At 60.0% G+C, this 27392-nt stretch overlaps 1 protein-coding gene across 1 annotated transcript; it reads left to right on the top strand.

Moving 5' to 3' along the window:
- Positions 1-1805: 1805 nt before the first annotated feature.
- RAB40C (RAB40C, member RAS oncogene family) lies at positions 1806-27269 on the top strand. Its single transcript, XM_059154070.1, has 7 exons — positions 1806-2074; positions 2210-2433; positions 19925-19985; positions 20456-20516; positions 25814-25891; positions 26111-26333; positions 26847-27269. The coding sequence occupies exons 1-7, from the start codon at positions 1860-1862 to the stop codon at positions 27122-27124; spliced, it is 1140 nt and encodes a 379-aa protein (XP_059010053.1). The 5' UTR covers positions 1806-1859; the 3' UTR covers positions 27125-27269.
- The last annotated feature ends 123 nt before the right edge of the window (positions 27270-27392 follow it).

Here is a 27392-nt window from a genome sequence, read left to right as displayed (position 1 = left end):
ATTCACTCATTTTGTGTACACAATTCAGTGACTTTTGTTTTATGGTGGAAAAAAAGTGTTTTTATCATAGCTTGGGGACAGGACCGTGGGCAGAGAGAGCTGCCGAGTGGATCATTTTTAGTAATTTTCCCGAGCAGTATGGCCGTCACCAGCTTCGCATCACCCCAGAAAGAAACCCCGTGCCAAATACGCAGTCACTGACCATGTCCGCAACCGGGGACATGGGGCCCTGGGGCCCTGCAACCACTAATTTGCTTTATGGATTTGCCTGTTCTGGGGGTTTCACCCAAGTGGAACGTGGTGCGTACCAGCACGTCTTCCTTTTGGGGGACCGCGCCCACTGTGCGTTCGCCCACGGGTCTTCGACCTCTCGCCGCGGTGAAGGGTGCTGCCGGGACGACTCCGGTCAGAGAGTGTGCGGGACGAAAGCCCCGTCTCCCCGGCAGCCGAGACCCCGCGCCGGCCGGCATTCTCAAACCGAACCCCCCGAGTCGCTCGTTACCGGGCGTCCTACGTTCGCACGTCCTCGTCGGACAGAAGCGAGCAGGAGAAAGTACGCCGGTGCGTGCGGAGAGCGCCCCTCCGGACCTCTCCGACGCGCCCGCGTTGCTCGGGACCCGAACCCCCGCGGGACCCCTGCGGGAGCGTGGACACCGAGACCCGCCCGGGCCCAGCGCGCGGCCGCGTGCGCTCCGGCTTCCCGCGTCCGTGCGAGCGCGAGCCAGGCTACGCGCGGGCTCCGGCAGGGCTGCTCCCCGCGGGCGGCCGGTGCTGCCAGCCGCACTGGGGAGTCGCCGTCCGGAGGGGGCGAGGGCGCCCTCGGCCGTGTGCGCGGCTCTTCCGGAATCGCTGCCCTCCACGAACGACAGACCATTGCTCCTGGGAACCACCGCGGAGCCGCCGCTCCCGGGACCCCCGCTCCGCCTGCCCTGACCCGGGGGGGCCGCGGGCCGCTGCCACGATCCCAATGGGGACCGAGCTGGGCAGCCCTCCGCCCCGAGCGCCGCCGACACCGAGCACGGTGGGCCTTGGAGACCACGCGCCGCAAGCTAGGGTCCCGGGCGGGCGGCCGCCCGAGCCCGCTGCCGCACTCGCTCGGACTCCCGCTCCCGGGACCGCTCCGAGCGTTTCGCCAGCGGCCCCGCACCCGCCGGGAGCGGAAGTCCCGCCCCCGGGCCTCTCCGAGCGCTGATTGGCCGGCCCCAGCCCGACAGGCCCGGTCCCCGCCCCACCGCGGGGAGGGCGGCTCCCGAGAGCGTAGTTCCAGGCTCCTCGCCACCCTCGCGGGGGTCTCTGCGGGAGCAGCGGCCGCAGCTTGCTAGGGGCCTTCGTCCTCCGGGACCCATCCCCGTCACCTCCTTGGCGGGATAGTGAGACACAGGCACCACCCGCTCCCGTCCGCGGGAAGGGGGCGTATGCAAACAACCCGAAATCCCAAGTTCCTGATTGGTGAGCGTGTAGGGAGAGGGGCGGGAAGCACCGGGCGAGGGGCGGGCTTAGAGGGGTCATGATCGACGTACTGGCGGACCAGTGGCTCCGGGAGGATCGGCAGCGGTGGCCAATGGCGACGGGGAGGGGGCGGGCAAGGGCCGAGCGGTTGCCGGGGGCAGAGGGCAGGGTTGCTGGTGACTCCGGGTGCCCTGCGGGGAGCGCCGGGGATGGCAGAGGTGCTGGCGGACGTGCTGGCGGACCAGCGGCTCCGGGAAGCCCGGAGGCGAGTGGCCAATGGCGACGGCGACTAGGCGAGACGGCCAGAATCTCCCCTGCAACCAAAGTTGAGTGGGGCGTGGTGGGGGCGGACAGTCGTGACGGACGGGCGTACGGGCCAATGGCCACGGGAAAGCGGCGGCGGGCGACCAATGGCGACGGCATGGAGGCGGGGCGACCGGGGGCTTAACGGTGGAGTGTGGGAAACGGCGGGGTCGGGGGCGGACGGTCGTGACGGACGTGCGTACCGACCAATGGGCCTGCGTGGCCGGGGGGGCAGCCAATGGCGGCGCTCGGGCCGGGGGCGGGGCGGCGGGGCTGCGCGGAGCAGTGCGGGAAGCGGCGGGGCGGCGGCAGCGGTGCTGAGGTGAGGCTGGCGGCGGCGGCGGCGGCGGCGGGGGCGGGTGGGCGGGCGGGGAGGGCGGCGCGGGCGGGGCCTGGCCCTCGCCGCCGGCCCGGGCCTCGCCGGCCGGCCCCACTCACGCGCGCCCCGGCCCCGCAGGTCGGTCCGAGGCCTCCTCCCCGCCCTGCTCCCGCGGCCGGCGCGGCGGGCATGCGGGCGCGGCCCGCGCGCGCGTGAGAGGATGGGGACGCAGGGCAGCCCGGTCAAGAGCTACGACTACCTGCTCAAGTTCCTGCTGGTGGGCGACAGCGACGTGGGCAAGGGCGAGATCCTGGAGAGCCTGCAGGACGGCGCGGCCGAGTCCCCGTACGCCTACAGCAACGGTAAGGCCGCGGCGCGGGGTCGCCGCCCTCCCTGCCGCCGGCGCGCATCTGCGGGGCGCGTGCCCCCCAGCCGGGGTCGTCCGGCGGGGGCCGGAGCCCGGGGCGGGGCGGGGGCGGTGGCGGCTGAGCCGCGAGCTCGCAGTCCGCGTGCCCGGGCCGGGTCAGCTGGGGGCCTTTACCGAGGCGAGCGGCTCCGCAGTGGACTCCGGGGTCCAGCAGCGCCGCGCCGCGTGGGCACCCGCCATCCCAGCCCCGGAGGGTGCGTGAGAGTGGGGGTGTTGCGGAGCCCGGGGAGGACGTCCCCGAGAGCCGGCGTCCAGCGGCGGCGGCTCCAGCGCGGCTGGCCGGCGTTCGGGGCAGGCAGAGTGGAGAAGCTGGGACAGGTGTGCCAGGTGTGGCCGGGGCTTCCCCGTGACCCCGTGGTGTCTGCGCGCAGACGGGGTTCCTCCGAGCCAGGCTGTCCCCCTGGGACGTGACTCGGGGCTCGGTGGATGGAGACGCCCACCCCTCCCTTCGCGGCATCGTTACAGCCGCAGCTAATGCAGTTTCCGCACTCAGTCCGCCACTTTACATCTTTCCCTTAAAATAACAGCTGAGGCGCGCGGGAATCAGTGTGGTCAGTACTGCTCTGTGATGGGACCCTGTCCCCCGCCACATGGAGGGTGCTTCGAGGGGGACCAGGAAATCTGTGGAGAGCATGACAGGAGCTCAGTGTTCGAGAGACCTTCATCTAATTTTACTTCTTTGGGCCTTTGTTCTCCACACCCTTTGTTACTTTGTTTCTTGGATTCTGGTCGGTCCTGTCTGACTGCTCCTGGCATCTGCAGTTGGCTAAGTTGTTGCCTATAGGCGGCTGACTGTGTGGACCGGCTTTTCTGACCCTTTCATTTTAGGGCTGGTCCAGGTTGTTGGATCACCTGCACTGGCGAGACGTCCTTCCTGCTGGAGCAGCTTTGGCCATAGGCAGCTGTGCTGGATTTGCCTGGGGTCGCCTCCTAAGCCCCGAGCTCTCAGCCCCACCTTAGAGGAGACAGCAAGAAGGGGGGGGGGTAGCACACAGGATTTTTTAGGGGAGGGAGAGCCTCTGCTGCATCCTCAACAGGTCCCTTTATCTGTTACTGCCGCCTCAGTGGATGCTGGGCAGTGACGGTCAGAGGTGTCTGTCCTGCCTCAGACAGTGAGTGGTTGAGCTGCTTTTCCAGTGGTGGCATCGCTTCCTGGAGCCCTCGTTCTGGGTGGCTGGTGGCATGGCTTTGGAGGAGCCTGGGAAGGCTAGACTTTGTCTGGGACAGTGGTGGTTTCCTGGAACGTTGCTGCACACTTCTGAGGATCAGGTGGTCCAGTGGGGTGCAGCAATCTCTCAGGAACACAGAGCCCCTGGAGAGATGGGGCCCACCCCCTGTGCTCTCTGTTGGGTGGTGATGTTTGCCGAAGTTCCTGTGACACGTTGACTGAGCTGGGGCTGGTAGTGAGGAAAACGTGGTGATCTGCCTGAGGCAGCGGAGCTGTCAGTGTCACAGTGAGCTGGTCCAGCGCGATGGCCATCTGCCAGAGGTGGTGAGTAGAGGTGCACTCACGGGTCCCTGTCATCACCCCGGCATCGAGCAGAAAGGGCAGAGTGCCACCCTGGGTCTAGGCTCCTTGAGGTTAAGATGTGCTCGGAACGAGGGGTGCTGCGTGTGGTCGGGGTTGAGCTCGCTGACCCAGCGGCCAGGGCTCTGTACCGGGAGAAGCTGGCAGCTGTGTGAGCACTTGCTTCTGTCCCTCTAGAGGCTTCCTGAGGGATAGTCTTGAGGGCTTTGGAAGCTCTGGGGCAGCTGGTTCTCAGGATTCCCCATTGCCTGAGTTGTACATTTCTGATTCTCTTACTAAGGATGTACTTGTAGTTCTCCTTTGTCTTCATTGTGACAAGCCCTCAGCATGTTTCCAGGCATGTTTTCTGCCTGGCCCTCCAGGGTCTCACAGGAGCACATGACCCGTGGCAGGGAAATTCCTACTTCGTGAAGGACATGTAATCGAAGTCTTCCCCTCGGGCCGGTCTGCTTACTCACCTGCGGCCCAGGCTGGTCTAGATCATTCTTCAGACAGGTCCGTGAGCTCGCATTGTCTTCCCTGCTCCGCAAACACACGAATCATCGAGTGGCCTTTCCTCGGGCCAACACTGGAGCAGTGACAGCCGCTTTTGACAGTGTGCCCACACCTGGGGGAGCCTGCAGCAGGCCCTGGGGGTCTGGTAACGCTGTGCTGTGTTCACAGGTCTCTAGATCTAGAAGCCTTCCTTTCAGGAGGTTTGAGTTTTCTCTTTCCGGGATACACAGCAGTGGTTCAGAGGAGGCCCCTGCTCTCCTGGGGAGGCAACAGGACACTTTGCACGGAGGTTCCGCCTGGGCCCTCTGCGGGGGTGTTGGGGAGTCCTGGTTGTGAAAGCTGGCAGCAAGGAGGTGCCCGTGCTTTGTGAGGAGCTGATACCCTGGAGGGCGTCCCTAGGTCAGCCGCTCTGGGGTGGTGGGCAGTGTGTCTCTGCTGGCCCCAAGGCAGCATGCTGGGTACTCCTGGATACTCCCAGGAGCCCAGGAAGCGTCCTGCTACGGTGCACAGGCCTGTTCCCACTTTTTTGGGGGTAGTGAACACTTAGGGCAATGATCTGCTGAGCACCTTGGTTCCCACAGACCTTCACGTTGAGGAGAATAAGCCGTGGTTGATAGGCCTGTGTCCCAGAAGAGTCAAGAGTGGACGTGAGTCCATTTCTCTCTATCTGCTCCTCTGGGGTCCATGTGGGTGGGAACTGCTGAGTGTTTTCTGAGCTCTGCGTCCAGGGAGCAGGAAAGGGGGGAGGAGTGTGGTGTTTGTGACAGGTATAGACAAAGCCAGGCAAGCGTGATGTCTCTGTGAGTGTCGGGGCCTGCTGGCTGTTGGTGTTCGTAGGACCAAATAGTGCCTACCGTGCCTGCATGGGACCAGTCCAGAGCGTGGCTTCAGCCCACTTCAGCAACCCAATGGCTGGGCCGTTGGTCACCATGTCCCCCCATGGTTTTTCATGGGACGGTTCCAGACAGTTGGAAGTTGTTTCTATCCTCAGTGCCAATCCAAGGAGAGACTGCCTCTCTAGATGCCCCACTGTGCTGTTTTCCTGAGTCAGGACGGTCTCCGGACAGTATGCCTATGGCGTCTCATCTGCTGTCTCGTCCCCAGTGTTGGCATGAGAGGTGTGCCCCGGAGGTAATAACTGGTGTGTGTCCCAGAGGAGCGAGCAGCCTGTGTGCGGCGTCACTGTGTTGACAGAAACCTGGTGTTGGTCGCTGGGTCACTGGACAGCCCTTCGTCGTCCCTTTGCTTCCTCTGTGTGTGGTTGGTGCTTGTCTTTGGACTCTGGCCATTTTTCTGGATGATTTACTGGGATTTGCCTTTTTCTGTCAGATGCTAGGTTCCCAAAAGGGATACTTGCCTAGAGTATGATGTGAGCCCGGCAGGGTCACAGTGCTGGGCTCCCCCGGTGCTCTTGCCATCCTCTAGTCCTCTCTGTCGTCCTGTGACGGAGGCACCGTCAGTGCCGCGTTTGGCACGTGAGGAGCTGAGGCTCGGGCGAGCTGAGAGTGCGGCTGTTGTGGGCGGCATAGGGCCCGACGCCCCTTGTCTCCCCAGACACTGGCTGCCGGACCCCCTTCCCCTGGGCCTTGGCAGCTGGTCACTGAGTTCCAGGTCGCCGCTTCTCTAGAGACTCTGTCAGTCAGAGTCTGGCCACTGGGCACCTGGTGTTGATTGGCAGGGGTGACCCACTTCTCACCACAGACCCTCCCCAGTCCTGGGGCTGCCTCCTCCCTCTGCTCTGGGGCCTGGGACAGTCACTGAGGCCCATTTGTTCTCCCTCCACTGAGCTGCTCCAGCCCTCCCTGGCTCCCTCCTGGCCGCGACCAGCAGAGCAGAGCCCAGACAGCTCCCAGGGTCAGCTGCTGATCCGGGCAGCAAACCCCAAGTTTCCAGAGAATTTTCGCGAAGGCCTCAGAGTGCCACATATACACCTGTCCGTGGGGGGCTGGATTCCTAGTGCCCCATTGGCCAGGGTGTTCACCTGCTGCTTGTGTGGCACAAAGATCGGCCTCCCCCAATCTGACCAGGAGGCAGGCGGGGAGATGCAGACTTCTGTGCCTGCTTCAGATGAAGCTCCTTAGGCTGGTTGGCTGTTGAGGAGGCATGGCCCTGCCCAGGTTGTCCTAGAGTAGGCAGTTACAGCGTCTGAAGCTTGAGCAGTCTCCATAAGCTCGGGTGGGCAGAGAACAGGGGCCTCAGTGGCTGGCACAGAGCCACGCCAAGTGGCCTCTCTGCCAGGGCTTTGCTGTGTCACGGTCCCATTCACAAGAGTGTGGCTCTCTGGATGAAGTAAACAGAAGTGTGTTTCAGGAAGGAGACCCCAACAAGGACCCAAGGAAGGGTGGTCCTTGGCCCACCAAGGTGGGCAGGGTGCGTCAGGTACTTCACCTCCTGCTGTATCTGACCTGTTCCTGGTCTGGGGCCCATGGCCAGTGAGGAGGAGGAGGAGAAGGCAGAGGATGGAGTTGGAGCCAGGCCTAGGCAGTGGGCGGCACCTGGTGTGGGTGTCGTGGGGTCTGAGGCCACATGGCTCAGGGTATTGCCATCTCCCCTTTGGAGAAAGTCGGGTAAGGTGTCTGTGTCCAGCACCCAGGCTTGGAGCAAGGTGGCCCACGGGGCTGGGTTTGGTGCCCTGCGCACATAGGGGAAGGAGACTGGGAGTGGGAGACTGGGAAGACTGGGTGTATGGGGTCACCTTTGGATGCAGGGACATGGGCCCCTTAAGTCCTTTGGGAATGAGAATAAATACAAGCGAGCATGAGGTGTAACGAGGTTTGCTTCTCATGGTTGTGCTCCTGTAGGCCCAGTAATGACCGGCTGTCTCATATCATGCCAAGACTGCAGTGTCGAGTGCCTTGTTGACTCTGGGCATGCGCCCTCTGGAGGGTGGGGGAGGGACGGGGGCAGAGGTGGCCAGGTAAACCTGGCAGCAGCGGGTGTGGCAGGGACCCAAGGACACCAGACGAGCTTTGGCCCTTCAAGGTGCTGGGTGTTTGTGGAGCAGAGGGGTCTGGCCCTTTGGCTAGAATTTGTAGGGCACTGGGATCTGTGCGGGTTGGGTGGGCACTGCTCAGACAGGCAGGGCTGCAGGATGGCGAAGAGGGAGGGAAGGTCGAGAGGGGTCTCACTAAGAAGGGGTGCGGAGGGTGTCGGAGGCTGGCATCTCGGAGCGAGAACAGAGAGCTCTGGGAGCAGGTAGGGACTGGACGGATTTTGAGAAGTGTCACAGTGCAGACATCCAGCTGCCAGATTTCTGGGCAGGTGAGTCCACATGGACCCTGGAAGAGATCCCGGCTGGTGGTATACACGTCTGTGAGCCCAGGACGCCGTGTGGGTGGGGCCGAACAGAGTGCTGTGGTTCCCGGATGGGCAGTGGTGCTGTGATCGAGACGGGCCTGCACTCCATCTAGTAGTTTTTGGGGTCGCGACCTGGGTCTTTGCCCGTCTGCCCCTTCCCGGGCAGCTGAGGTCAGGTGAGTGCCTAGTAAGCGGGTCTGTGAGGATGGCTAGTGGGCTAAGTGACGTTGTTCAGACTTGAAACACTGTGCACGGCCTTGAGTGGCTGCAGGGACATGGGGACCTCTCATGGGGTGGTCTGGTCATTTCTGGGTCTGATGTTGGCAGGAAGATGTCAGGAGCTGGGTCTGGTTTTCTTATGGATACGGCTTGGACAGGGAGGAGTATGTCCCTGAGCATAGGTGCCAGGTCCCGGGTCAGCTGCAGAAGCTGCGTGGTCTGAGCTGGGTATCCCGTGGGAGCCAGAGGTCCTGGGGACCGTCAGACTCGCAGCTGTCTTGGTCAGTGGGGCTGGCCATGATTTGATTTAGGTCCAGCAGTGACCAGATTCCTGGGTAAGTGAGGACACCTTGGTGGTTGTAGCCTTTTTAGGAGGATTTTCCTCATTTGAAGACAGTTGAGCACACAGAGTCCTCCAAGAGGGGGTTCTCATGAAAAGCAGACGGAAAGATGTTGAACTTGGGGTGCGTGACAGAGTAAATCTGGTGGCGCACGGCACGGAGAGTGTGCCCGGAGTGGGCAGTGCTGCAGCAGGTTTGCCGGCTGTGCTCTCCTGAGCCTTCGAGAGTCGGTAGTTGTCTTTCCTGCAGAAGGACAGGGGACACCGCTAAAAACAAGCAAGGTGCTTTTTCTTTTTTTTCCTTTTCTTTTCTTTTATAAGGATAGAAATGAAAAGTCTGAAACCCTCAAGGGTCCAGAGAGGAAATATGGTATATTCATATATAGAGCCTTTAAAGGTGGTGGTTTGGGAATAGTGAGTATCCAAGGGCATGAGGAGAGCTCTGATGCCTTGTTAAGCCACCAGAGTCTAACGACATCATGTACGGGTGTGTGTAAAATGAAAGAACTGGGAGCCACACGAAAACAGTAATGGTGACTATCTCTGACTTTCGGGGTTATGGGTAACTTTTGAGTGTTTGTTTTTTAATGTTAAGTGTTCTGAATTTTGCCAAGTTTTGTTCACAGAGCATGCTTGCTCTTCATGAAGGCTTCTGCCCTGCCCTGCCCTGGTCTGGTCTGGTTTATTAGGAAACCCGTCCACAAACTGTCCTAGAGCTTCTCCTGAAACCCAGCGTGGAGTGTATGTAGAAAGGCATTTTGAAATTCATTATGTAACTTCTGCTTCCTTTTCCGTCCTTCATCAAGCAGTCCCCCCTCCTCATTTCCCCAGCGACAGACGTATGTGGGCCGTGGGGGCAGCCCCAGGCCTGGAGGAAGATGGGAGCTCGTGGCGTGTCCCAGTTCCCACCATGTCTGTGTTCTCAGCGTGCTAGGGGACAGGTGTTTGCGAACAGCTCCCGTCTGTGCAGAATCCCGTGGTCAGAAGACCTATTAACCTAAAATCCACGCAGGTCGATGTCCTGCGGGCTTCCTTTTTAAAAATAAGTTTTATTGAGATATAATTTACATGCAGTGAAGTGGCCCCATCTTGAGTACAGAGTTCAGGGAGCTCTAACAGGCACGTACCTGTATATCCATTGCCTTAATCAGGGTACGGACTGTTTCCAGTTCCCCCTGAAAGTTCTCTCGTGGCTCCTGGAAGTCCAGCCCCCAGCCCCAGCTCTCGGCCTGCTTCGGGTCCCTGTAAGGTTGCTTTTGCCTCTCCAGAACCTCCTGTAAATTGAGTCTTGAGTGCTGTTGGTTTGTGTCACTCTAGGATGGTGTGAGACTCACTCACGTGGGGCACACGCATAGCCGTCTGTCCTGTTCCTGAGAAGCGTTCCCTTGCACTCCTGTACCCCTGTCAGCATGGTTCTGGTCACTTGTCATTCCCTGATTTGGACTACTGTGAAGAATGCTGGTATGAACCTTCTTGTAGAAATCTGTACAGTTTTTTTTTTTTTTTTTTTTAAAGATTTTTTATTTATTTGTCAGAGAGAGTGAGCGAGAGCGAGCACAGGCAGACAGAGTGGAAGGCAGAGTCAGACGGAGAAGCAGGCTCCCTGCGGAGCAAGGAGCCGGATATGGGACTCGATCCCAGGACGCTGGGATCATGACCTGAGCCGAAGGCAGCTGCTTAACCAACTGAGCCACCCAGGCGTCCCTGTTTTGTTTTGTTTTTGTTTTTACGATTTTATTTATTTGACAGAGAGAGACACAGCGAGCAAGGGAACACACGCAGGGGGAGTGGGAGAGGGAGAAGCAGGCTTCCCGCCGAGCAGGGAGCCTGATGCGGGGCTTGATCCCAGGACCCCAGGATCATGACCTGAGCCGAAGGCAGATGCTTAGTGACTGAGCCACCCAGGCACCTGAAATATGTACAGTTTTTAAAAATTTTTATTTTTGTGGAGGCCCCTGGCTGGGTCATTCTGAGGTACGTGTGACTCTTGATCTCTGGATCATGAGTTTGTGCCCCAAACTCATTGGGTGCGGACATGACTTCAATAAATAAAACTTTAAAAAGTTTAATTTGGTGGTAAATATGTTTACTGTGCTGACCGTTGATAAGCGTGTGATTTAGTGGCATGAAACCCATTGCTAATTCACAAGTGTGTGCGCACGGAGTTCGCGGGAAATCGGCCAGCTGTGCCCTGCAGTCCTCCGTCATTCTGGACGCCCACCAGCAACATGTGTGCGGTCCACTTGCTTTAGGTCTCTGCCAGAGTGTGATGTTGTCAGCCTTTTTTGTTTTTTAAAAAAGATTCATTATTTGAAAGAGAGAAGGCACTAGCAGGGGGAGGGGCAGAGGGAAAGGGAGAAGCAGGCTTCCTGCTCAGTGCAGAGACTGACGCGGGGCTCTATCCCAGGACCCTGAGATCATGACCTCAGCTGAAGGCAGGTGCTTCATGGCCGACCCCTGCAGGCGCCCCTGTCTTGGGTTATTTTTAGTCAGCCCTCGTGGTGTAATTTGTGTCCAGAGCCCTGGTCCAGTTCACACTTGCAGTTCTGAGAGTTTGGACGGGCATGCACACCTGAGAAAGCATCACCACCCTCTGACCCCGTGCTCCCTGCAGACCAGCCTGTGTGCTCCCAGACCGGCAGCTGCCCATGATTCTGTTCCAGACTAGTTGGTGTTTCTCCAGTGTTCCTGGAAGTGGAGTCACACAGGCTCCGTTTTCCGTGAGACACAGCGGTGTGGTCGCGAGCTTGTCACTGCATCCTCGGTGCTGCGCGCCTTCCATCTGTGCGGACTGCAGTGTCCTTATCTGTTCTTCTGCACAGAGACTTTTGGGATGTTTTCATGTTTGGGTTTTTTCTGAATAACGTTCCTATGAAAATTCTCATACTTGTTTCTGTTGCCTTATGTGTGCGTTTCTCAGGGACACCCTGAGGAGTGGGGCTGCCGAGTTGTAGGGTCTGTCCAGCCTTAGTAGTCACCACCGGATGGTTTATGGACTGTCCCAAGGCCAGGGCAGGAGAGTTCTGTTCCCTTTGCTCTTATGCTGTTTCTTTAGGACAGTGTTCGGTCCCAGGGCTCACTGCCTGTTGCTCTGCCACCCCCAGTGAGCGGGCTTTACTTTGTGCCCCGTCTGCTAACAGCAGATGCCCTCCCACGGCTCTCCTGCAGCCGCTCTGTGCCTGTTTCTGCTGTAAGACATCACCGTACAGCCCACGCTCTGGCGGTGGGCGCTCCTTTCTGTAGGCTCTCAGGGAGGTCTGTTTCCTTGCTCGTGGCTTTGGCGGTCCATCCCCATGCCTGTGTCTCTGCTGGCTGTGAACTAGGGCTGCCCCACATGCCCACCCACATGGTGGGTGAAGGTGGGTGAGTGAAGCCTCACTTCACCTTCCCTTTTCTCTGTCTTCAAAGTCAGGTCAGGCCCTTCTGGGCTTTGAGTCTCTCCTCTTCCGCCTCCTCTCTGACTCAGCTAACAAAAAGTCCCCATCTTTAAGGACTGCTGATGACCTCGGGCCCGCCTGGATAACCCAGGACCCTTTCCATCTCAAGGCACATCCCCCAATCACACCTGCAAGGTCCCTTCCCCTTGCAGGATACATTGCCACAGGTTCCAGGGATTAGAGGAAGGACATCTGCAGGGGCGGCTTGGGGCCTTATACTGCCCAGCACACTGTCCTGGGAAGTTGTCTGTGTTGTTCTGGTTTGGGTAGATTTGGGGTGGCTGGTCAGAGGAGTGCATGTTTGCGCTTCTGGTAGACCCCGCCGGTCTTTGTTCTTGCTTTGAATGGAGTGTTGCTGTCCGCCAGTGTTCCCGTCTTCTTACCTAATTTCCCCAGGTGATGGTCAGGGGTGGGCTTTTGGGAAGGGACCGAGTCACGAGGGTGGGGCCTCCGGAATGGGATCAGTGCCCTCGTCAGAGAGACCCAGAGAGCTCTGGCCCCTCCTGCTGTTGGTGACCCAGGACGGGGGCCCTCCCTGGACGCAGGCTCTCCTGGTGCCTTGTCTCCAGCTTCCAGGCCCTGGAGCATGAGAAGTCCATCTCTGTTTTGTGTCAACCGCCCAGATGATGGCACTCTGGCACAGTGGCCCCAAGCCGACTAAGAAATTACTGCAAGATGATGGGCCTAAAGCAGCACCACTTCCCAGCAGTTTCTGTGCGTCAGAAGCCCATCACAGCTCAGCCGGGCCCTCAGGGGTCTCGCTTGGGCTGTGGTCAGGGATCAGCTAGAACAGAAAGAATCTTTTTTTTTTAGATTTTATTATTTATTTATATTATTTATTATTATTTATATTTATTATCTATATTATTTATTTATATTATTTATTTGAGGGATGGCTGGGTGACTCAGTCATTGGGCATCTGCCTTTGGCTCAGCTCATGGTCCCAGCATCCTGGGATCGAGCCCCGTGTCTGGCTTCCTGCTTGGCAGGGAGCCTGCTACTTCCTCTCCTGCTCCCCCGCTTCTGTTCCCTCTCTTGCTGTCTCTCTCTGTCATAAATAAATGAGATCTTTAAGGAAAGAAACCCAAAAGATTTTATTTATTTGAAAAAGAGGGAGAGTGTGCATGTGCACAGGGGTAAGGGGAGGGGCAGAGGGAGAAGCAGACTCACTGCTCAGGAAGGACCTGAGCCACAGGCAGACACTTAACCCACTGAGCTACCAGGTGACCCAACCTTTTTTTTGGGGAAGATTTCTGTATTTGAGAGAGAGTGTGAGTGCCCATATTTTGGGGGGCAGGGGGGCAGAGTCAGAGGGAGAGAGTATCTCAGGCCAACTCCCCCTAAGCGTGGAGCTCGATCCCACGGCCCTGAGATCATGGCATGAGCCGTAATCGAGAATCCGACACTTGACCAGTTGATCCTGCAAGTGCCCCCAAGAATCCTTTTCAGGGGGCGCCTGGGTGGCTCCGTGGTTTAAGCCTCTGCCTTCAGCTCAGGTCATGGTCTCAGGGTCCTGGGATTGAGCCCCGCATTGGGAGCCTGCTTCCCCCCCCCCTCTCCCTGGCTCTCTGCCTGCCTGTGATTTTTCTCTCTGTGTGTCAAATAAATAAAATCTTTAAAAAAAAAAAAAAAAAAAGAATCCTTTTCAGGCTTGTGGGGTTGTTGGCAGTACTACCGGCTTACTTCCCGGCACACAGACTCTGCGTGGGGCAGCTTGCCTCGGAGAGCCAGCAAGGGAGAGAATCTGCCTGGGGGACAGTCCAACATGACGGACCCCAGAGGGACATCTGTCCAAGGGAGCAGGTCTTCGTTCCCACCGACCTCCAGGGGAGGGCTGTACGGTGAACCCAGGGACGCGGGACCTCATGCCTACCTCGTCGCCCACGGCTGCCTCCGTCAGCAGGGACATGCGGAGTTCCCTTTCATGTCCCCAAGCATGCTGTGTGGCGTGAGGTGCGTTTCCGGGGCATAGGTGTGTGCTGCAGCCTCCCCCTTGGAGGAGGAAGCCTGAAGGCCGCATGTGTGTGTGCAGGAGGGCTGTCGGGTTGTGGGCTCATTGGGACGACTGCTGTGTCTGTCCCCCTATGTTACGGGGGGCTTTTTCTGCTTCCTGGAAGACCCTGGCATTCCTCCCCTACTTGTCTATCTTTGGGACTAGTGAGAGCTTGTTCTCCCCCCACCCCCGCCCGGCCCCGGTCCCCCAGGGAGGAACATTTGAGAAGCAGTGGCTGCCTTCCCTGGGCTTGGACGTCCTGTTGGATGCACACAGCAGCCTGGCTCAGACAGCCAGCTCCCACTGTCCTTCCTGGGAGGCCGATCTGGGGGTCGCCCACCCATGTGTTGCTGTTGGAGCCTGCTGTGAGCTCAGTGGGTGACCTGCCTCATGGGAGGGGTGGGAGCTGGGGTTCCGCACTCCCCGGGGCACTCTCAGCCCCACTGGGGATCTACTCCCCTGTTGGGAGCCTCTGCAGAGGGAAGAGCCTGTGGGGAAATGGCTTTCTCTCCCTCAAACACCAGCCGGCATTCCAGTTCCAGAGGAGGACACCAGGTAGCACTTGCCGTTTCTCTCTTTCTTTTTATTTTCTCACCTCTTTCTTTCTTTTTAGAAGATTTTATTTATTTGACAGAGCATGAGGCAGGGGAGGGGCAGAGGGAGAGGGAGGCTCCATCCCTGAACCCCAAGATCGTGACTGGAGCAGGGCTGCGGGCCCTGCTGGCTCCGTGGGTGGAGGTGCAGCTCTCCTCCTTGTGAACTCACGCCCCAAGCTGGGTGTAAAACTTACTTTAGGAAAAAAAAAGGCACCTGGGTGGCTCAGTGGGTTAAAGCCTCTGCCTTCGGCTCAGGTCGTGATCTCAGGGTTATGGGATCGAGCCCCGAGTCTGGCTCTCAGCTCAGCGGGGAGCCTTCTTCCCTCTCTCACTCTGCCTGCTTCTCTGCCTATTTGTGATCTCTATCACGTAAATAAAATCTTTAAAAAAAAAAAAATGAAAAAAAATAGAAATAGAAAAAAAGCAGTCCTGCTGTGGCCTTTAATCGTGCTGTGAAGTAGCTACGTAATTACACTGCGAGTGCCTGTTTTTTCCGTAAGACGAGCCTGGCACAGAAAGGGGGTGGTGGCGGATGTCCTGTGTGGGCAGGTGACGTCCTTCCTTGCTCTCTCCCTTCAGGAGGGTCTGACAGGCGTGTGGAAAGTGCCCGCACCCAGAGGCCAGCCAGGTTGTGGTAGTGGTCTGCACTCTGAGCAGTGGAACCTTGAGCTCACAGCCTTGATTTACACACCCGGTGAGGCTGATGGGCAGACAGCTGGAGCTGCCACGCTCCTCTTTGTGCGTCCTCCCTGCGAGCAGCATGTCCTTCCAGTAACTGTGGGCTTTCTTGGAGGCCGGTGGTCCTGAGTCCATGCTGACAGGGGGGTGAGCCCTGGTGAAGCCGTGAAGGAGGGAGCGGTGTGGGGAGTGTGACTCGTAGCCTGTCCATCTGCGGACTCCCGACGGGACAGCACGGCTCAGCTCCGGGTCGTCCTTGACCGGCCGGCCATGTGGCCGTGGACGCCTCCCTCCCACAGAGGGGCCGGGAGAGACGGAGGGGAGTGCCCACCCTTCCTCCTGCATGTGCCCACAGCTCTGCTCACGGGTCCTGGGGAGGTGGGTCTCTGCGAGCAGCAGGGGCATCTTGTTGGACCCCCCAAACCACCAGGAACAGGGTGACTGTCAAAAACAGGCATTTCGACAAGTTGAAACTTAAGTGACCTTTTCTGGACCAGTCCTACATCCTCCGCCTCCCGTCTGGCCCGTCTCTTCGGAGAGCATCAGTCAGCAGCTGTGACCACAGGCGCCTGTTCCTGCGGCCTCCGTGGTGCCCCTGGGGCGCTGCTGGGTGTGGGGATGTGGCGTCAGGGCGCCGGCAGCGGGTGCTGTCCTCAGCCGCGTCACGCCCTCTGGGGCCAGTGCTTTCCTGAGAGGCCGTGAGATGGAGGGCACGCTGTCCCTCCCCTCTGCACGTAGAGCTGACACGCATGTGTGCGTGTGTCTGTGATGTGACACATTACATGCGTACATTACAGGACACAGTACGTGTGTGACGTGTGTCCTGAGTCCTCTGTGCTTGGAGCCAGGGACGCTGATGAGGCGACAGACGTGTACCAAGTGCAGGTGTTCCTTGGGGAAGATGTTTTTTTTCCCCCAAAATGAAGAACTCGTGGTAAAATTGGGAAGCAGCGAGACACCCATGACACTCAAGGTGGTGGCGCCCGCACCGCGTGTGGTTGCAGGTGGGTGACAGGCTTGCACCTGGCACAGGTAGGGTCCGGGCGCAGTGGGGGCCGCCCGTGCCTCGCGTGTACCCGTACCCACTGGGTGCCGGAGCTGCCTGTGGGGCTCCAGACTGTTCCGTCGGGCACAGCGGCCATGTGCACGGCCGTTCAGCTGCGGCCCAGGCCTGTGCCTCCCTGGGCACAGGGATCCCTGTCGCTCTTGGTCCGGGTGTTGCCGCAGGCCTGCCCAAAACAGCGCCTGGTGTCTGGGAGGGAGGGAGGCAGGGGTTCCTGTCCAGGGAATTGCCGCTTCCCTGGGAAACCCGGTCACACCATGGAAAAGACCTTCTTAGGAACTCGTGACTCCCCCCGGAGAGAGAATATGGCTGTGCGGGATGCGGCGCTGCTGCCAAGCCGAGGCGGAGGCCTGAAGCCTGGCTGGGAGGCGCCGGCAGGAACCCTGTGCCCCCGGCCCTGCTGGGACCGCAGCCACCCACGCGGGGACGCGGGAGGTCTGCTCCCTGGGAGGAGCGGGTGTGGTGGAGGCCCCCCGCCGGCCCTGCCGCAGGTGCTCCGGTCGTGTCCGGAGCTGCCCAGAGGCAGCAGCTGGTTCTTGCAGGGACAGCCCCCAGTCCAAGGCAACGAGCCTCCGCAGACCCTGAGGTGCCCAGCCGCTCCGTCGTGAGCCCCTCTTGAGCAGAGTCACCAGAACCGCGGCCGCTCCTGGGGGCCTCTGAGGGGTGGTGGGCATCCTAGCTCCACCACGGTCTGAGAACCTTAACGGTGGGTCATTAGTGTTGCCCGGGAGGCAGAGGCACACATGGTCCAAGAACTAGGGACGGGGCGTCGTTGGGAAGAAGCGTTCAAAGGGCCGAAGAGCCTCTGGGAGCCAGCTTGGAAGGAGCCCTGGAGGGGAGCCGGGCAGGCGAGACTGGCTCCTGGGGCCCGGAGGGAGGCGCCGAGCAGGAAGAACCAGCTGCCGGCTAGGTGTGTGCCGCATCAGCTGAGCTGGTGGAGGGGAGAGCTGGAGTCGCTGAAAGCGACGGGGAGAAGACCCCCAGACCCTGGGCCGGTGCCGGGCTCCAGTAGCTGTCGGAGAAACAGCGGGCGCGGAGGAAGGCTCAGGAATCAGCAGAGCCACTGCTGGCCCAGGGCTGGGGTCGGCTGCCGCGGCGGCCCACCGGCCTCCAGGTGCCCTGTTCCTGTCCAGAGAGTGTGGGGACCTGAGACTGGGTCACCTGGGTGGCCCGCACCCTGCGTGTGCGCTGCCGCCATCAGCTTGGGCGTCGGGCCCGCGGGAGGCCTGGTCAGCCCCATGAGCCTACCCGCCCCCCCTGGGCGGTCCGTGTTCCGCACAGGTTTTCAGAGAGGCGCTCAGTGCTACGGACGGGTGGGGTGATGTGGGGGGATGTGACTGCAGTTCTGCAGCAGCAGACTCGAGACTGGGACTCGTTGGCACCGGCGAAGCAGGGACGTTGGGTTGGCCCCCGTCCTTCCTGAGAGCATGGCCTCACTTTGGACCTGTTGGTCTGTGTGTTCAAAGACTTTATAAAGTGCCTTGTACGGATCTGGGGAGGGGCAGGGTGGGCATGAAGGTATCTGACATTTTGGTGCCCTCGTGAACCTGTCCGCCTGGGGCTCTCCGCCCTGTCAGGGCTCTCGGCCTGTGGCTGGGCCCTGTTGTCCGCTCTCCTCAGTCCCCTCGCACGGGCTGCTCAGCCTTCTGTGGGGGCCGCTCCTGGCAGGGCTGGGGGGCACGGCGCCCTGCCACCTCCGAGGGTAGGGGGGTCCAATCTGCAGACCCCGAGGCGAGCTCCTCGCCATCTGAAATTAGGGAAAGTGTGAGGTGGAAGCTCAGGGTTTTGCCTCTGGTTTTTGTGTCTAGGATGGCCACAGAATGTAGGGGAGGCCTTGTGGGGCCATGGAAGATTTTCCCTCTTTGGGGGTTTTGCACAGCTCCAAATAGTGCTCAGTGAGTTCCTGCTGCTGTGGGACCATGACCACTGACCATCCACAGGGCTTTTCCATCTTCCCAAACCGAAGCTCGTGCCTAGGATTCGCTGACGTCCCACCCACTCTCGCCCCGGGGACCTCCGCTGACCATGGCAGAGGGGATCTGACTGTGGGAGGGGCCTGGAGAAGGGGAAGCCCAGGGAGTTTGTCTCCCTGCGACAGGCTTGTCTGACCGCTGTCCTTGAGGGCGCCCCCACCCCCTGTGGAGCCCGCGCTGGCGGGTCCGCCCGTTCAGGCTGATAGTCCAGTGCACGGACAGACCCCACTGACCCTTGGTCTGCTGATGCACACGCAAGCTGTTCCCACCTTTCAGTGGTTGTGAGCAGTGCCGCGGGCAGTGCGGGTGTGGAACTGCAGCTCTGTGCCTGAGCAACCTGGGGCCACCAGGCCATTTTCCATTTGGCCGCCCCCTTCCCCACCCCCTTGCCAGCACCTGTGATTTTCTGTTTGTTTTTCTTACAATAACTAAACGGTGCTTGGTGGCATCTCACTGTGGCAGTCCCAGTAGGAGTGGGGTTGAGCACCTTTCCACGTGCGAATTGGCCGCGTGTGTATCCTCTTTGGAGAAATGTCTGTTCAGGTCTTTTGCCCATTTTTTAATTGGGTGGTTTTTGTTGTTGAGTTGTGGCATTTCTTTCTGTGTTACGGATAGCAGTCCTTTATCGGATACGTTTTCTCCCGCTCTGTTGGTTCCGTTCTCACGCCATCCGTGTCCTCCCGTGCACGGGAGTCTGGTTTTCACGCGCAGCTGGCTGTTGGCAGAAGGACAGCGAGGGGGTGCTGGGGGCACACGGTGCGTGTGTGAACGACACCTGCATGAAAATGCCCATTTCGGGGGCGCCTGGGTGGTTCGGTCAGGGGAGTGCGTGACTGTGGATCTCAGGGCTGACTGTGGGACGGAGCCCTGCAGTAGGCTCTCTGCTCGGCAGGCGTCTGCGTCTCCCTCTCCCTGCGCTGCTGCCCCTGAGTGTGCTCCGGCTCTCAAATACATGCAGACATACGTAACGGTTTTTAAGAAACACACAAAAAACCATGGGTACCTGGATGGCCCCATCAGGTGAGTGTCTGACTCTTGGTTCCGGCTCAGGTTCTGATCTCAGGGTCATGAGATAGAGCCCCGCGTTGGGCTCCGCGTCAAGGCAGAGCCTGCTGGGGATTCTGTCTCCCTCTGCCTGTTCCGCCCTCTGCTGACACTCTCACTCTCTCAAATACATAAAATCTTAAAATAAAAAAGAAACCTAAAACAAAAGCCCATTCTCAAGCCCTCCTGGGCAAGTGTTACAAAAAGCCGGGAAGCTGATGATCTTAGCAGTAGGGAAGGGAAGACACAGCTTGTGGGAAGTCTCTGGGTGGCCCACAGACCGCTTGAAGATGTTGCACGTCAGCAAAGCGTCCCTACTCCTACCATCTTGTGGACTGACTTCGTCCCGCAAAGGAGTAAAAAAATAAAACCTGGAGCTAGGGCAGGAGTGGCTTCTGCAGAGAGTGCTCCTGAGATGGCATTTAGAGATTACTTGGCCCTTCCTCGTGCTCCCGGCATGCTCCAGTCGTCTGCCCGGGGGCTGTGGTGAACCCAAGAACCCAAACACGCTGAACCTCTGGGAGGTTGGTGTCAGGACCCGCACGAAGTAGGTCAGTACGGAGATGAGCCTCCCTCCCTCTGCACCACGTCTGTCAGCACCCAGCATAGGCTCTTGGGGCCACACCGGGGTGGCCCGCTTGGGTTGCTGGGCTGAAGCCACAGGAAGGGTCAGGGTGGAAGGTGGACATGGCCCTCGGCCCTGGACAGGCTCATGAGCCTGTCCCCACGCGTTGCCTGCAGCTGCCTCCTGCTTCCTTCCAGGAATAGACTATAAGACGACCACCATCCTGCTGGACGGACGGCGGGTGAAGCTGGAGCTCTGGTGAGTCAGGCCCTGTGGGGTGAGGTGTCAGGGCAGGGACCGCAGTGTCCCAGGGTCCCTGCATGATGCCCAGGGCGAGTCAGGAGTCCTGTTGACGGGAGCAGCCGTTTGCACAGACCCTGGTTCCCCGTGGAACGGACTCTGAAGAAAACCAGGAGAAACCAGGAGTCTGGGCTGCATGGTCTGACTCTGGCCCATAAACGTCATCTCCTCCATGACCACGGCCCTCGACCCTTGCCCTTCACTGGGCTCCAGAGCAAGCGCTTTCCGGAACCTCAGCGGAAGGTGGGAATTCTCACAGGGTAGGGTTGCCCAGCCCCACAGGGCAAGGTTCCAAGGCCCACAGACCCACGGAGGTCCACCAGGGTGCGCTGTGGATGGGCTGGGGGGGCGGGTGCCTCGCAGGGGGGACACCAGGCATGCATCAGGGGACACCAGAGGCCGCATCCCCCAACCCCTCTGTGTTTCAGGGACACTTCCGGCCAAGGCAGGTTCTGCACCATCTTCAGGTCCTACTCGAGGGGCGCACAGGTAAGCCTAGTGATCGTGTGGTGCCGTGACCTGGGGTGACCCCTTCAGCTGTGCTGTCAGACCCCACTGGAAGTCTAAGCTTGGGTACCCTGTGTGGCCATCAGCTCCTGTGGCTCCTGCTGCAGGAGGCACCAGAGAATGGGTGCCAAGACTCTCGGACATACCGGACATTCCTGGTTCCCTGGGAAGAAGAGGTGACTTCTCTGCATCTCGGGACTGGGATATGCCGATGGAGGGGCTGCCAGGTGGCTCCAGGGCAGGCCGGCCTGGATGGCGGATGAGGACGGCAGGGCTTGAGTCTTGGAGCCGCCATGGAAGGGGCTGCCGCAGGTCCTCAGCGGGGCAGGGCCGGGCAGTGTGCACAGGCGTGGACACCCCCCTTTCTGTGTCCTCTGGGCCCCCCACAACATGCTCGCATGCCGGCTGGATGTGTGTGGTTCGAGGCTGGGAGGAGAAAGGAAGGTGGCGGTGTACTCACATCTCTAGGCGCTCACTGCCGCGTCCTTTTTGAGTGGTGTGGACGCAGGAGCAGTCTAGTTTGTGCCACAGGGCAGGCTGTGACCCACCCCCGCCCAGGGTTTGGAATTGCCAAGGAGAGCCCTGACGTCAGACCTGCTGTGCACAGCAGACTGGGGCCCCTGGCTGTGTGGGGTGCAGGCTGCAGGGGGCTGCCTGGTACCCCGCACACACTCTGGCTGGGGCTGGAGGGGAGCCCCATGGGGATCTGTTTTGCTTTGTGAGCAGTGATTAATGTCCAGCACGCCCCCCTCCCCCCCGCCCATGCCACTCTTTCTGCTCTGTGGGACCTGGGAAGCCAGAGGGACACTTGGTCCGTGATAGAGTCAGCCTGAGACTGAGTAGGTGTGGACAGGAGCAGACGACCCATCCCTTTCTCCAGGGGGAGTCTCTCCAGCGTGCAGAGTGGGTGGAAGAGCCCCAGGCTGGGCTTGCGGGCTCCTGTCCTGGGAGCTGGCACAGAAGTGTGAGCCGTACCGCTGGCTTGGTGATGTCCAAAGTCTCCTCCGCCAGTGTCGGGGGCGCCCTGCAGGGCAGGTGTGTCACTGGCGGTTCCTCTGGGGGCAGCCGCTTCTCTGTGACGGAACACAGTAGGACCTCGGGGTGAGGGGTGCAGCTTGGGGCGCCTGTCAGTGCCCAGTGGCACTGGGGCTAAGGTAAAGTAGCAGGCACAGCTCTTCAGGCGAGTGTGGGGAGAGCTGAGGCACACAGAAGCACAGTGCCTGGGCCCCTCTTCCTTAAGGAGGGGACAGCACTTGTGATTTTATACATGTGAGACAAGACGTGAACGGTGGCGGTCCTTGTCATGCACCTGCCGCTTCTGGGAGCTCAGCTGTGTGCTCCTCTCGCTTTTGAATATTTGTTGGTTTTACTGCAATAAACACATTACTTTTGTCATCGGAAGGAAAGTGAAGAGCTGGGGCTGGCCCCTCAGGTGTGGTACTGCGCCCCTGGCCTCAGCCGAGGGTCAGCCTGGGGCTGACCACAGACACGCACTTCTGAGTGCTGCGGGAGGAAGCAGGAGCCAGCCGGCACGGTTGCCAGATCATGTGTTACCACATCTGTTCTCTCTAGAGCGTCAGCCTGGGTCCTGCTTTGGCTCTGCTGGTTCTAGGGGTTCTCATGGTTCTGGGGCCGGAGGAGCCCATGGCAGATCTCTGGCCCCGGGGTGGGTGGTGGCCGTGAGCACCTGTTGTACTCCCGTCCCACCAAGTTCTGGCAGTGAACAGGTGCAGGGGTCTGCAGGGGGCCCCTACCTGAGTGTGCAATGGACGGTACCAAGAGAGCTGGGGCCTCTCCTTGAGCTTCCTGTCACTCTCCTACCCTACTGAAGACCAGAGAGAGGCCTTGCAGGTTCCCGAGGGCCCTGGTCCCAGAAGCCCCTGGCCAGCTCCTGGCTGCTGTCACCTGCCCTGCAACAGGGCTATCTTGGGGCCCTTGCCATGGGTGCTTTCTTCCGTGGCCCATGTTTGCTGTTGCTGGGGTCTGAGGTGGCCACTCACGGCCCTGGGAGGCTGGCACTGCCCACTGTGGTCCCCTGGGCTCAGTGCTAGGAGGGAGCTGGGGCTGGGGGAGGTTCTGTTTCAGGGAAGCTTTGGGCTGAGCACGGCTAGGCACTGGTCTGGTTGGAGAAGGTTTAGTTCATTTCCATGAAAAGGGCTTTTCTGTGGAAAATGGTCCAGGGCTCACAGGTACTGTGAATGGAGTGCTGCTGGGGGCACAGGCTTGCCACCTGTCCCTGCCCAGGTAGGTTGGCACGTGCTGTTTGATAGCTGCTCCCATGGTCAGTGCTTCTTGTGGGGCGTAGGTAGAGGCTGTCCCTCACGGCCGCTCCCTGGGAGCTGGACCAGACAAAGTGTTACACGTGCATGCAGTTACATTCCCGGAGATGCCTTCTGCACCTGGGCTGGGGTGCCGCTGGCACAGGCATGTTCATTTGTCCAGACTCACCAGACTGTTCATACTCAAATCCATTCCTCCTCTGAGGGACGGCTGTGGCTCAGAAGGAATGACCTGGGGGTGCCTGGGGGGCTCAGTCAGTTTTGTGTCGGACTCTTGGTTTCAGCTCAGGTCAAGAGCTCAGGGTCATGAGATCGAGCCCCACATTGGGCTCCACACTCAGTGGGGAGTCTGCTGGAGGTTCTCTCCCTCTGCCCCCTGACACACACGTGTGTGCTCTCCTAAGTCAGTAGAAATAACCTGCATAGAATAAGGGCACCAACCCTTGGGCCCACAGTCCCACTTGTAGGGATTTTACCGACCAGGGCCTGGGGGCTCTTTTCATGGGAGAAATGACCTGAGCGCCAGCAGTGGTCCTGCTGCATGAGCCTGGCATGGGGTGCTGGCTGCTGTGGGGCAGGGGCGCCAGGTGGGGGTGGGGCAGGGTGCACTGGGACCCTGTCTGTGTCAGGAATGAGACGGGAACTGGTCATTCCTGGACAGGTGAGGAGGAATTCTGTTGATGTCCTGGGGTACCCGCTCACTTAGAAAGTCTGGGCACGTGTGAGTTTCACTGATGACAAGGACAGAACCTAGTGGCAGTTTACTTTCCCCTCCTCCCTCCGGCCACACGGCCAGCACTGGAACCCCGCGGGGTATCCTGGTCACCGGGAACCTTGCCTGTGCCTGGCCCCACCTGTCCTTCCCTGCCGCATCCATGATCCTTTTTGGTCCCTGCTGCCTACAGTGTGACCCGCTGTGTATCCTTCCTCCCAGTGACGGGTGTGCGTGGGTATCTCTTCTGTCAGACCCCAAGCTGTCAGACTTGGGCCGCCCCAGAAGGGGGTGGTTGTTGAAGGTTGGTGCCAGCTGGGAGGGGCAGCCAGGGGTTCTCCCGCGGCCGAGGGGTATGGCAGATGCCTGGGCCCGAGGGAGGAGCTTCTGTCCGCTTGTGGGAACCTTTCAGCCTCACACAGGGGAGCAGGAGCCAGAAGAGACACTGCCCGGCCTTCCAGCGTGTGGTTGTGCACAGAAGCTTTCCTCCGTGCGTCATTGTGTGTTGGTGTCTCTTGGTCTGAGGGGGGTCATCGCTGTGCCGTGTCCGTAGCTTGACTTCCTTTGCAGTCCTGGACGTGGAGGCACAGTCCTTTTTTTTTTTTTTTTTTTTAATTATTTTTTTTAAATATTTTTATTTATTTATTTGACAGAGAGAGAGAGATCACAAGCAGGCAGAGAGGCAGGCAGAGAGAGAGAGGGGGAAGCAGGCTCCCTGCTGAGCAGAGATCCCGATGCGGGACTCGATCCCAGGACCCTGGGATCATGACCTGAGCCGAAGGCAGCGACTTAACCCACTGAGCCACCCAGGTGCCCCTTGTCCTTTTTTTTTTTTAAAATTTAAATATTTATTTATTTGACAGAGAGACGGCGAGAGAGGGAACACAAGCAGGGGGAGTGGAAGAGAGAGAGACAGGCTCCTGTTGACCAGGGAGTCCGACTCGGGCTCGATCCCGGGATTCTGGGATCATGACCCGAGCCAAAGGCAGAGGCTTTAACCCACTGAGTCACCCAGGCGGCCCAGGGAGGCACAGTTCTGATGGGAACCTCCTTGGTTATTTCTAGAAGGGCTGTTCCAGGTTGGAGGGCCAGTGGCGTGCCCTCACTGCACTCAAGCTGGAGACTTTGTTCCCTGCGCCCCAGACGGCAGGGTTCACACCCAGCTGCTCTCGGGACCTGTCCAGTCTGACTCCAATGCCCCCCAAATTTGTGTCTTAGCCCTTGACTTCATGTGGGTTGTGGCTATCTGCCCTGAAGGCTCTCCCTCCCCAGCGAATGTCCCTCCCCATTCGTCCCTCCCTGGTGGGCAGGTGTCTGTATGCTGCCCTGCTTGAGGCTTTCCAGCCAGAGTGTGGGATTTTGACCTCTGTGCTTACAAGACCTCAGAGCTATACTTGTCTTCCAGAACTGGGAGGACAGATTTGAGAGGAAAGGTTCATTTGAGGTGGAGGGTGCTCTGTTTCTTTGATCTCAGCGGCACTGTCGTGTGTGTGATGGGGGCCCAGGCTGAACAGAGCCTTGCTGGGGCGTGACGGGGTGGGTCCGGGGCCTGCTTGATCATGGCGCCCCAGGGGCAGAGATAGGCAGGGGCCGGCAGCTGCCCTCGCTCAGTGCTGTTGCCGTTCCAAGGCTTGTGATAGGTCTCTGAGACATCTAGGGCAGGGATGCCGGGCGAGCCGCGCAGGTGCACATAGCCCAGACCTGAGCTCCAGTTGATGGGCCTCTGAGGGATGTGATAGGACAACCCCCGTAGCAGATCACCAGCTCAGCGCCCAGGTCCCCAGCCAGAGCCGGCACACAGTGGGAAGGCGTGTTGGGGACCCAGCTGCCGTCTGTCTACCGCACCTGTAGACCTGCGTGGACTGCCTGTCCCACTCGAGGTTGATGATGATCACAGGTTGATGCTTACAGTGTGTTTGGAACAGAAAAGTTGAAAAAATGCCTTTTGTCCTAGCCAAGTGCCCAAGATGGCGGGGGGGGGCAGCACTGAGCCCCAGGGCTCTGCTTTGCCATGGCCCTACATGCAGGCTGTCTGTGCCCACAGCCTGGCCTCAGTGAGGAGAAGGGTGCAGAGCTGGTACCAGCTGTGCCTCAGAAACGTGGGGGGATCTCATGGCAAGATTTACAAGTGACCCACATGGTCGGCTTGAAAGCTGGTGGCTGGAACCAAGTATCTCCTGTGCTGGGAGGGAGCAGCGCTTGGCTGCACCGGGCCACGCTGTGCCCGGAGCAGGACCTCTTCCATCCAGGCACCGCCTGGCCTCTTGACGCCTGCATCTCCCTTGCAGGGTATCCTCCTGGTGTATGACATCACCAACCGCTGGTCCTTTGATGGCATAGACCGGTGGATCAAGGAGATCGATGAGGTAGGTGTGAGCCTGCACAGAGCCCTTCAGGGTCGCCCTTCCCAGGTATACATGCTACCCTCCCCAGCAGGAAGCCTGGAGGGCCCAGCTCTGTGTCCCCATAGCACTGGATGGCCAAAGAACGGACAGTGAGGGCCCTGCCCACTTTGGGGCCTGGGAGACAGTGCCAAGAGGGGGTGTCCTGTGTCGTGTTCTGCTGAGTCTTGTGTCCCCCCCAAGCATGCGCCTGGGGTTCCCCGGATCCTGGTTGGGAACCGGCTGCACCTGGCCTTCAAGCGGCAAGTCCCAACAGAGCAGGCACGTGCCTACGCGGAGAAGAATGGCATGACTTTCTTTGAGGTCAGCCCACTGTGCAATTTCAATGTCATCGAGTCCTTCACCGAGCTGTCCCGCATCGTGCTGATGAGGCACGGAATGGAGAAGATCTGGAGGCCCAACCGAGGTAAGGGGCTGTCCGGGCTGTGGGCCAGAACGTGGAAACAGACGGGGCCTCCAGCTGCCCGCTCAGGGGCCCGCCTCCTGGGTCGCAGGGGAGGCCGGGTCTCCTCCGCGGCTCTCCCAGTGCCTGGGCGGCTGAGCCAGCTCTGTGTGGGGTCCTGGTGTTCCAGGAGGGGACCGTGCAGGATGCCCTGTCTGCACCTGGGGCTTGGGAGGCCGGGCTGTGGGCCTTGTCCCAGAGTGAAAAGAGTGTCTCTGGAGCCTACCCCCTAGAGCCGACCCCAAAATCCGTGGCGGTGTGCTTCCCTGTCCCTCAGCCTGAGCCCCGTCCCACCTGAGCTGCCGGAAGGGCCAGGGTGGTCAGCAGCCTCCGTCTCCTGCCAGGGCACTGGCGACTGGGGTGGCGTGCTGGGCGTCCAGGGTGCAGGGCAAGGGAACCCCGAGGGCTTGGCATACCTCCGCGGTCCCTGCCGTCTGACCTCCCTTCTCCCCACTGCGGTCTGACCCCCGCGTGCAGTGTTCAGCCTGCAGGACCTCTGCTGTCGGGCCATCGTGTCCTGCACCCCCGTGCACCTCATCGACAAGCTCCCGCTGCCGGTCACCATCAAGAGCCACCTCAAGTCCTTCTCCATGGCCAATGGCATGAATGCCGTCATGATGCACGGCCGCTCCTACTCGCTGGCCAGCGGGGCGGGGGGCAGCAGCAAGGGCAACAGCCTCAAGAGGTCCAAGTCCATCCGCCCGCCCCAGAGCCCGCCCCAGAACTGCTCCAGGAGCAACTGCAAGATCTCGTAGCGGGCAGGCTGGGCGCCCGCCGTCCGGTGCACTCTGCGAGGGCTTGCACTTGGGGAATGCGTCTGGCCGGGCGCCAGGCCGGGCGCCATGTCAGGGAGGGCTGTGGCCACGCCGCCTCCCAGGGAGCGTGGGGGTGCACAGCGCAGCCGGTGGTCACAGCCAGACAGGTTCCATGGGGCCCCATGGTGCGGTATGGCTGGGAGGCATCCTGGGCGCGGCCCGGCCCGGCCCCAGCCTCCAGGGGGCTGCCTGAGGACCCAGGAGCCAG

This window comes from Mustela lutreola, chromosome 17, assembly GCF_030435805.1.
Source record: "Mustela lutreola isolate mMusLut2 chromosome 17, mMusLut2.pri, whole genome shotgun sequence".
NCBI classification, from domain to species: Eukaryota; Metazoa; Chordata; class Mammalia; order Carnivora; family Mustelidae; genus Mustela; species Mustela lutreola.
The sequence above is the reverse complement of the archived record's forward strand: the minus strand, read 5'-3'. Positions and strand labels throughout refer to the sequence as shown.

Bases quoted from the DNA above. Each gene is read 5' to 3' on its own strand.
- RAB40C (XM_059154070.1), top strand. From the start codon at position 1,860: ATGGCGACGGCATGGAGGCGGGGCGACCGGGGGCTTAACGGTGGAGTG. The intron at 19,986-20,455 runs GTGAGTCAGGCC...TCTGTGTTTCAG, and splicing joins CGGGTGAAGCTGGAGCTCTG to GGACACTTCCGGCCAAGGCA. The intron at 20,517-25,813 runs GTAAGCCTAGTG...TCTCCCTTGCAG, and splicing joins CCTACTCGAGGGGCGCACAG to GGTATCCTCCTGGTGTATGA.